At 43.2% G+C, this 11106-nt stretch overlaps 1 protein-coding gene across 1 annotated transcript in view; it reads right to left on the reverse strand.

Moving 5' to 3' along the window:
• The window catches only part of LOC308112732 (LHFPL tetraspan subfamily member 4 protein-like), a gene marked incomplete at both ends in the record, with an annotated part of 34352 nt that extends 23521 nt beyond the window's left edge, over positions 1-10831 (reverse strand). The window contains one exon of the mRNA XM_080468464.1: positions 10423-10831. Coding sequence (XP_080324590.1) covers positions 10423-10831 — 409 coding nt within the window. The remainder of the gene's footprint in view (positions 1-10422) is intronic.
• Positions 10832-11106: the final 275 nt, after the last annotated feature.

An 11106-nucleotide genomic window follows, 5' to 3' on the forward strand; every position in this document is an offset into this window, starting at 1 on the left:
GGTTATTTCCTCACATGACATCATGAACGGAAAGGCTCCGAATCGTCTGTATGAGCACATATTTGCTAAAAAGTGGAGCAAGCAAGTGAGGGAGATGACAGACTTTCTTCACTTCTGGTGCCTTCAGGCTATGCAGACCCATACTACTGTTAGAAACCCATTATGAAGTGAATTTAGCATAATATGAGACCTCTGAGATTACTTTATTATTTATTATCATCTTCTATTGGGTTTTGTAACACCAGAGCAACATACAATGTAAAAACATGGCCTCGCGTCTTTAAGTTATCATTACCAATATTTCTACATTAAATGTATAGCTTGTCTCCTCTTAAGTGCTGAGCTTCACTTTTGCCTGTTGGTCTATAAAGTAAAGCTGGACAGTATTGCAAAGCATTATAAGTTCCATCTTGAAGTGTTCTCTGAGTGCATTAACCTTACTCACTTTTGGTCTGGTCAGTGTACTTCCAGACCAACTTTAGCCTATTTTCTGCTTACAGATGCCAGGACACGTTTTGTCAGTCTGCATTGGCAAGACTCCGGCGACCCAGTGCTGGGTCTGATGCTCCCATTTCTCCAGTCATCTTTTCTTTTTAACATTTACCAAACCAGGAAGTCCCACTAATCTATAAACTAGACAACTACGATACTATCTGAAGCCACACCAGGACAACTTGCATCCTGTGTGGACATATGAACCTTCTGCAGTCTTAGATGAGATGTCAGGCGAGTCATTGATGGCAATATTTTCACTTTTTCCGTCCCGTCTTCTTGCTTTTGGACGCATGCACAGGCCAACCCACACGCGCTGGACCCAAAATGCCTCCTAATTGACACTTTGGCCCATTTGGCCTTAATGTGTGCCTCCAACGGCCCAAATTGGCCCTTACTGTATTTGCTGTGGTACACTCTGTCACTGTACTGTGCCAGGAGACCCACTGCTGCACCCAGCGGGGCAGAGTGGATGATTAAACAGCCATCTCCAAGGTGGTGCACAGCATTAGGCCATCTGCCAAGCCCATTAGACAACTTACCTCCGCCACCCATCATACGCGCCCACTGGGAGGACAGCAGAACCTTGTGAAGTTTCACAAACTCTGACATGTACTTACAAATGAGAGGTTGAGCATAACAAATGACTGATATATTATTATAGTGAGCACCAAGAGAATATGTGTGGGAAGCCAAAATGTCTTAAAGGTACAGTGGTACTTGTGTTTGGAAGGCTCCACTCGCTCTAAACAGTAATACACTAGTTTATGTTGAATATAGTGAGAAAGATATGTGGTGCATTAACTTTGACGTTATCTCTTATAGAAAGTAAAAGGTGTGTTGAAAAGAGTGGAAGTCAATGATCTTTCAGGTGGTTATTCGTTTTTACTAAAGACACATTCAATTCACGGAACAATTCCTTTACCCATCATGCAGCTTATTATCCTCATATTTATAAGTGGGAATTGGCAGAGCTGTGCAACTTTTACAAATCAGTGAGTTTTTTTTTCTCCAGATTCCATTTAGTTTGAACCAGTGATGGAAAGAACAGCGACCTCAATGATGAATATTTCACTTGAGTGTTGGCATTGCATGCTATTTTACACTTCTGCTTTCCCACACTTGATATTCATACATTCTATTTTAATGTTGTACTTTAACGCACTTTAATGCATTTTAACTCACAATGTATGTTGAGATGAAGCCACTGTTTAAGCGATCTGTGATATGCTCAAATATACCAGAAACATATCAGGTCTCCAAATAATGTTGCTGCAATGCACATTTCTGTATTTCTTTTTTTTTTTTTTTTTTTTTCAGTGAACAATTACGCAATAATTACAGTTATTAGAACATCTTTTCAGAATAACTTTACAGTAGGTGGTAACTAGATACTGAGTTGCTTTGTGTCCTTCCGTTAGGCCTGCCATCGCCGTATCATTAAAGTGACTCAGACATTTTAGCACCATGTGGGTCAGTCTTGTGACTGATTCACTCAATGGTTAGAGGAAGATGCTCTATAATCTGTATGTTAGGGCTTCCTCAAAGGAACAATCAACAATGTGAAGAATCATCATGAGAACTGCTGAAACACACAAACAACCCGGTGACTCTGACAAAGTGCCGATTATCTCATGCTGCTGAAGCAGATCAAAGTACTGCAGACAGTGAGACACCTTGCATGTTGCTGTCAAAGCAACTCCTCCTCTCGTGAACAGGAGTTTAGTGCAATGGTAACAGAGCTGTTTATTAAAGGAGACAACAGCCGTGACTCAGTGTGCGGGGAAAAGAGAAACAGCACCCACAGGGATCCATTGAAATCAGTCGTTATAAATCCTTCACTGATGTCAAAAGACTGATCAGACAAATCAAAATAAAGTGCCAGAGTCAAAAGAAGTGGCGAAACGGTCGTTTGTTATTGAAAATACTGATTGTGAATCTTCCACAGGAAAAGGCCACCTGATCGAGATTATAATAGCAGTGTGCATCGTTCATGTTCAGCTACTTGATATGTGCTCTCATCAGGGGATTAATACCGGACCCTGGTTCAAAGCTTTATGGTTTTACCTCTCCAGCTAGCCTCGTCCTGCCATCTCATTTATGCTTTAATTGTTTTGAAAATTTCTCTCAATAATCATTCAGTTTTCTTCATTATTTACACTATTTGGGTTTTTCCTAGGAAGACTAAAAGCCAACTTTTGGAAGACTAAATGAATATCACTGATAGAGTAACAGTCCCCAAACTTAAACAGTTGTGGGTTTGTGTCATCAGTTCCTGTTGATAAAATGTGGCTGAAATGTCATGAGACAAAGGCCCAAATGAGCAAAGCCACGTGCAACTTTTACTTAAAGTGTTATTTTCTACAATTATCTTCACTTTATGAACATCTGCCTATTCAATCATACTTTATTATCCCTCTGGGGAATTCCCTTTCCGCATTGGCTCATCCTATTTCTAGAGTGCCAAGGTGCGGCTACATTACAGCACTCCAGGGAGCTCATTCACTTCAAGTGTCTTGCCCAGGGACCCAAAGCGGTGACCTGTGTCCACAGTGGGGATCAAATCTACAACCGCCAGATCCTAAGCCCGCCTCTCTAGCCACTAGGCCACCATATTGTGCATCTTTGCGTCTTCTGGCTGCACACTGTTGTGAGTGAGTACTCTCACTTCATAGCAAGTAGTTCTAAGTAGGTATGAACCATTTTGCATGTTCTCCATGTATGTTTGGTTACAGACAGTGATGGCCTCGAGGTTAGAGAGGCGGACTTGGCATCGGATGTTCGCAGGTTCACCACTGTGGGTCCCTGAGCAAGACCCTTGACCCCCATCAGCTCCCTGGAATGCCGTAATCTGACCACACTTCTGCACTCTAGAAATAGGATTGGTCAATGCGGCAACAGAATTTCCCCAAGGGGATTAATAAAGTATTTGGTTTGGCTTGTTCGAGTTAGCAATAGTAACTGGTGGGGGGGGGGTTGGCAAATGTCAACTGAATCAGTTCAACTAGACTTGGCCAGATGAATTAGAAACTGATATATTGCTCATCCAAGTGACTTCATCAGTTCATACTGGTCCATGTGCCCCGTATGAAAGGGTGAAGTCTCTTGAAACAAGACATCCTTCAAGACATATGACCAAGTCGACATGAATCGACTGTTTTAGGATGGTGCCTACCTGGACGAATGAGAACATCCGTAGATATGTCATGTTTTTGTAGATGGTCATGTTTACAATCTTCAAGCATTTATCAAGAGTTTTTTTTTCCAATGTTAAACAAATGTAATGCTTCATGTAATGTTTTCACAACATTCCTAATCTGAAGCGTGTTAAATGGAGGACTTTTCCTGTTTTACACTGCACTGGGTATTTCAGTGAGGGACTTGATTGCCTCCGCCGCATTGGAGTCCTGCCATTGTTTTGCTTGATTAATGGTTCATAGGCAGAGCGAGTTTCAGATCCTGTGGCGACGTGACGACTCAGATTAAGAGACCAAAATCTGCACCTTTGCTCGTCCGTCTGATTGCTGCTGATTGTAAAGCAGCAGACCTTTTCAACATACTCGGCAGAACAGAGGACACAGTGGGCAGACGAGGAAAAGAACAATACAGAAAGGCAAAAAAAAGTGCTGATCTCTCTCTCCCTCCCTCCCTCCCTCCCTCCCTCCCTCTCTCTCTCTCTCTCTCTCTCTCTCTCCCTCTCTCCCGAGCCTTCGCTCATTTGGTATGCTGACTGTTTTCGCACAGAGAACTGACTCCCACGCTATTCTGCTTGGCCTATTTATCACATTGATCAGCTTATTCAGAAGTCGGGCTGTACACATGAGGCTCGCTCAAGATGTGTGTATGAGAGGGACGGGATTTATTTTTTGCACCTTCTGCATCGTGCTGTCACTACTCAAAGCTACTCCGAGGTTCAGTCTTGGCTGGCCCGCTGACAACCAATCACCCCATGTGTGCTTATTCTGAGCAACCCAAGTGCAGAACAAATATCAGCATTATGCTTTTTTTTTTTACGCTAGGTTTTTGTGACAAATTCAAACTTATCTCAAATCAGCATTTTTGCACTAGCGACTGGTTTAGTACCATATGTAATAGGGAGCCTCATTATTGTCGTGGTGGGTTTGAGGTTTTAGTTCAATTTATCCAAAAGTACTTCTTGGTTAAAACTAGTAGCTGTAACTGCATGTATCTTGACACAATCCTAAGAAGTTTAACCAGAACTCCTTAAGATTCATCCTCTGGAGTCCTGAGGTCGACTGCAAGATCCAAAGAGCAACTTGGAAATAAAAAATCACTCTCCAATGGCAGTAAGTTATTTTAGTTAGTTAATCAAACCGAGCTTGTGCTGCTTCTGATTGTAGTTTCGGTCATTCTTTACATTTGACCGTTGGCTAAGCCCAGCCCCCGATCCCAAATGAACCAACGGCACCAACTGTCAGGACTCGGACAAACAATCTCAGCTCCGAAGAGAAACATGAGAGGCAGATATACCTTTGTTGTTTTCTTGGCTATTTAAGTAATGAGACGCAAAAATGGTCAACCAATGTGTCTGTGGCTCATGCAACAGCGATATGACGTATCCTGAAAGGATAAACAACGGGGGCTTACTTTATCCCATTTCCAAAGCCCAAACAAAACATGGACGAATGTCTCCAGTGGATGAAGCTGTGTGGCAGATCACACAAACTCAACGCCACAACTATAAACAAGGACGTCTACGTTTGTTCCAGGGTAAGGCAACGTCTTGTATAATCATAGCAAACTCGTCATATAATATCAATCACATAGTTTCCTCAAACTAGCCACCTAGCTAGCCTGATGAACACAGATGTTAGCCGCTGAGATCAACGCTGCTAGCTAATCCAGTAAACTAGGCGGCTAAGCGCTGTCTAGCGCCTGCTGTGGCGTGGTTTCTACACTAACAACTGCCATGTAAACATGCAATCCGCTGCGGCAGAGTTAGCAACAGCAACAAAGGGGGGCGGGGCTTAGCCGAAGGTCAATTCATCCATCTTCTATGCTGCTTTGTCCAAGTGGCTGTACTTCCGGTTATTTTGGGCCTCTCAAGCAGAAGATGGGCAATAGTGGTGATTTCTTTGACACTGGCTTAAAATCTTTGTTCTTTATCTCTTACAGTTGGGAGGGGTTTGTAAACTGTCACAGTCGTACAATCACAGCCAACCCTGAGATGATTTCCAGAGACTCAGAAACTTCATGGCCGCTGTCTCTCTGTGCAGCAGAGTGTGACTGCTGCTCCAACCACAGCTACTCACAACCAAACAAGCAATAGAAAGAGATAGAGAATTAACGAAACAATCAACGTGAACCATCTGCTGCAGTAATGCAATAGATTTCAAAATCATTCAATCAACATTCTCCATTCACCTCTACAGCATATCTAATTTTTTCCCCAGTACATAAAAGCTACCAGAACAACAGCTTGAATCTTGAATATTAGTAAGTTTTATTCCTGTACAGTGTTGCTTAACTGTCATGCAAACATCCGCCACTGGTCGGAGCTACAGAGCCATCAAACTGCAGACCACCTCCAAGCAGCAGTGGACGATTAAACAACTTCATAACAGTGCTGTGGAAAAGGTGGCGATGTCGCTCTAAGTCAGCTTGTTTTTTCAAAATCTTTATCTAGGAAAGAAAAACAGAGCAGCTATTCCATCCATTTGGAGACGATAACAAGCTAATCACAACAATGGCCCTGCAAAGTGTAGATGCTTCAGGAAGTTAACATGAGCCTGGATACAAGATATCTTCCTGTATGGTTATTATAGATTGAGATTTAGGGCTTTAAATAACTCGTGATATACACAATATACATTGCAGGCACAATATTTCAAAGACTTTGCAGTAGACTGTGATACGTTTTGACTGCTTTCTATTCCAACTAATCCTAAATAAGTTATTTTTCTTTAGTTACCAGGTACCGTCTTAATACAAAGTAAGAAGCAAGAGAACCATGGCTTGGTATCCCGCAGTGCTCCCGAAAGTAAAGAATCCCAGATAAACATTACTCATGAGAATCATCTTTGACGGTGTTGATTGTGTAGTTTCGAAAGCACCACCGAACCAAGATTTGGCTTTGTGTGCTTTCAGAACAACTTCTACCTGGTGAAATGTTTAACAAACGCACGTTGCAGACACTTAAAGCCTTTCTCAGGAGTGTGTGTGGACCAGGGGTCTTAAACTCTGTAGTACAGGGGGCACCTGCCATCAAGGAGGAGCTCAGTCTGTCAAAGAAATGAGAGCTTAGTAACATAACATAACATAACATAACATAACATAACATAACATAACATAACATAACATAACATAACATAACATAACATAACATAACATAATAACACACACACACACACACACACACACACACACACACACACACACACACACACACACACACACACACACACACACACACACACACACACACACACACACACACATTTTTCCATCAATTCTGAACATGTTTTGATTTTAACTTCTGAATAATTGTCACCTGAAATCAGATGTGCCGGTGTTCCTGTACTGAACCAAAAAGAATGTTTTCCACCGCACAGCAACACAAACTCACCCTCGGTGTGACTCTCATGCTAATGCTACAGTAGCTCGCTTTCGTTGATGCTATAATAAACTCATTTCTATCGTCTGCCGCTCAGTTCTCAGTATTGGTGTGGCTCGGATGACCATCTCTCAATGGCAGAGTTGCAGGTTCGATTCCCACGTCTCGCCCCGTCCACACGAGTGTCCCTGAGCAAGACACAAAACTACAAATTGCTCATGATGGGTGGACTGAGCACTTTGTATGGCAGCCGCCTCCATTGGTGTGTATGTGTGTGTGTGAATAGGTGAATGTGCTTAACAGTGTAAAGCGCTTTGCAGGACTGCGAAGCAGTGGAGAAGTGTTTTATATAAGTGAAATTCAGTTACCATTTCCAAAGGGATTTCACCATTATTTGAGATGTCCCGATTTGACAAACGAATAGTTGTATTTTTAATTCCGTTTACTAACTTTATAGAACAAACTGTGGAGCGACTTGCACGATACCAGCGGCATCTTTTGCTTCGATTAGCGGGGAGATGGGGGGATCGAACCACCAACATTTGGATTGGAACACGACTTTTTACAGGCTATCCAGGTCTGCCTAGATTGGACCTCATGGCAAAACCATTTTGGTTCATAATGTTGCAAACTCGAATAAACTCAATGGGATTTTCTAAAGGCACAGCATGTAAGATTGAAGTAATTCCTGTTTTATGCATTTGTCACTAAAGTTGTCCAGTCTGTCCCCTCTCGAAGAGTCAGCAGTTTCCTTTTTCTTCGTAGCTCCCAAACATTTTGTTGTTATTCACTCTCAGCATAAAGGACCCACTGGATCCTAAAGTGTGGAAGACATGACCTGCACCCACCACCAACCCACCATTTTGGGGGGGGTTTAATCACTGATGCTTTTTTAAGGTAAAAATATCTGAAAAATGTTTGTTGGTTATAATTAGAAACATATAGTTAGTCAGTTTCTTTACATTAGCAGCCGTGATTCTAACAAATCATTGTGTTCGATCAGAAAACTACTCTCTAAGAGTTAAGACAAATCAAATGTATCTATCCGGTTTGTGGGATAATTGGTTAAGGTGTTAGTTTGAGGTTTTTGGTTCAAATCTTGTTAGGTTTTTTTTTTTTTTTTTTTTAACCATAGTCTGCACTGGTGATATTGCACGTAAGCTTATTTTATAATATTAATCTGTCTCTATTACATGTACAGCAGACCAAACTGTTTGCCTAACTAATTAATACTTGTACCAAGAACTTGTTTCTTTAGATATTCTCCAAAATGAAAAGGGAAAAAAAAAAAGAAACATACTGGGAAACAAATGGCATCTCGCTGAGCTCCACATTTCACCCACATTTTGAGAACAACTGGACAAATTTCACCATCGAGTGAAGATCCACCGATTGGATTTCAAGAAAAATCTTCACAACACAAGAGACATATGCATCTTTGAATTTATTTGAATTTATTTAAAAAAAAGACATTTGTATCTTTAATGGTAATTAATGGTGATAAACGCAGGTTGTTGACACGTTGTTATTACTAGCTGCTTTGGCGATAATTCTGTGTTCCCACAGAGATATGCAGCTGTGGCCTTGTACATTACTCTGTAAATGTTACATTACACACACACACACACACACACACACACACACACACACACACACACACACACACACACACACACACACACACACACACACACACACACACACACACACACACACACAAATCCTGCATGTGTTTAAAAAAAAAGCCACCGGTCATTTCACCTCCCGGTGAAGAGAAATCCAATCGACCTGGAATCATCCCTCTTCAAAATAGCAATAGAGCTCGATGTAAGCTGTCAGGAGATCACATCCCCACCACACTGTGACGACACACCACATCACACCACATCACATCACACCACACCACATCACACCACACCACACCACATCACACCACAACACACCACACCACATCACACCATGTCACACCATATCACACCACACCACACCACATCATACCACACCACACCACACCACATCACACCATGTCACACCATATCACACCACACCACACCACACCACACCACACCACACCACACCACATCACACCATGTCACACCATATCACACCACACCACACCACACCACACCACACCACACCACACCACACCACACCACACCACACCACACCACACCACATCACACCACATCACACCATATCACACCACACAACACCACATCACATCACACCACACCACACCACACCACACCACACCACATCACACCATGTCACACCATATCACACCACACCACACCACATCACACCATGTCACACCATATCACACCACACCACACCACACCACACCATATCACACCACACCACACCATATCACACCACACCACACCATATCACACCACACCACACCACATCACACCACATCACACCATATCACACCATACCACACCACATCACACCACATCACACCATATCACACCACACCACACCACATCACACCACATCACACCATATCACACCACACCACACCACACCACACCACATCACACCAAAACAAACCACACCAAACCCCTACACACCACACCATACCATAAAATACCATACCACACCACACCACTCCACTCCATATCACACCATCACACCACAACACAACACAACACAACACAACACAACACAACACAACACCATACCACAGCACATAACATCTCACCACACCACACCACACCACACCACATCCCACCACACAACATCACAGTAAACCAGACCACATTAAATCCACACTGGTCTCATCATGAACCTGTATGAAGGGATTGCTGGATGGATGCATGAATGAATGACTCGCATTAGCATATCATCATATGAAGCAATGATCCCCCTTCTGCTGCTGCTGCTTTCTCACGGAGGTGTAAGGCTATCCTCGGAATATCTATGGTGGAGGGGTCGGTGTGGGGCTCCCTCTATGTTATTGCTTGTGGTGCGTTTCCCCCACCAGGTCCGCGCGCAACAACTCCCAATTAGCTGAAACACCACACATGCCCCTCCTGAAGGTATAAAACACTCACAAGACAACAGGGTTGTTTTTCGCGCGCACACATTTCACCTTGTTGTTAACGCGCGTGTGATTTATCCACGATGCATAAAGACCCCAATGCATGTTCCGTCCGCTTCTTTTATCGCCCGGATTGGCTGTAATCAGACTGATTGTGTCTTTTCTGGCAAAGATTCTGGTAGCAGTGAACAAACAATCAAATATGTGTACAAAAAACAAAAAAACGAAACCAAACCAAAAACCTCTTCTGCTCCGGGCTGCGTAAAAAGGTGTCAATCAGACGCAAATAGAACACAACCCGCTTCGTCCTTACCGCACAGCAGCTGCATCCAGGCGCAGGTCTTGTAAACGGTGGAGGTGTTGCAGAAGAAGAAGAGCGCCATGCAGGCGATGCAGCTGAGGATCAGCACCATGGACAGCAGCACGAACACCGACGCCGCCTTGAAGGCTCTGGACGGGATGGAGCTGAAGTCGGAGAAGCTGCCCACGCAGGTGAGCTCGCGGCTGGGCGACGGCCCCGTGCCCACGCAGTAGTGGAAGAGGCCAAAGTAGCCGGCCTGCGGCGTGTGGACGCTGTCGCCGATCCAGTAGGGCTGGATGAACACCACCACGTTGACGATGGCGAAGCAGATGGTGAAGATGGCCCACAGCACCCCGATGGCCCGGGAGTTGCGCATGTAATTGTCATGGTAGATCTTGGAGGCTTCTTGGGAAGGCAACATGTTTGGTTGATCTTTCTCTCTCTCTGTTTCTATATATGTATATATATATGTGTATATATATATATATGCACACATATATATATATACATATATATATACGCTTCCCCCCTTTCCTTTCCCAACAATAATGAAGAAAAATATCTCCCACCACTATCCAGATTTGTTTCCCCTTTCCCTTGCTTTTTGGCTGTTAAAGGCTATTCAATGGGCCTACATAATCACACATTAAAAACAAATGTGATCCCACAAGACAAAACATTGTTTAAAAAAATAAA

Source organism: Lipophrys pholis, assembly GCF_963383615.2.
Source record: "Lipophrys pholis genome assembly, chromosome: 8".
Classification (NCBI taxonomy): domain Eukaryota; kingdom Metazoa; phylum Chordata; class Actinopteri; order Blenniiformes; family Blenniidae; genus Lipophrys; species Lipophrys pholis.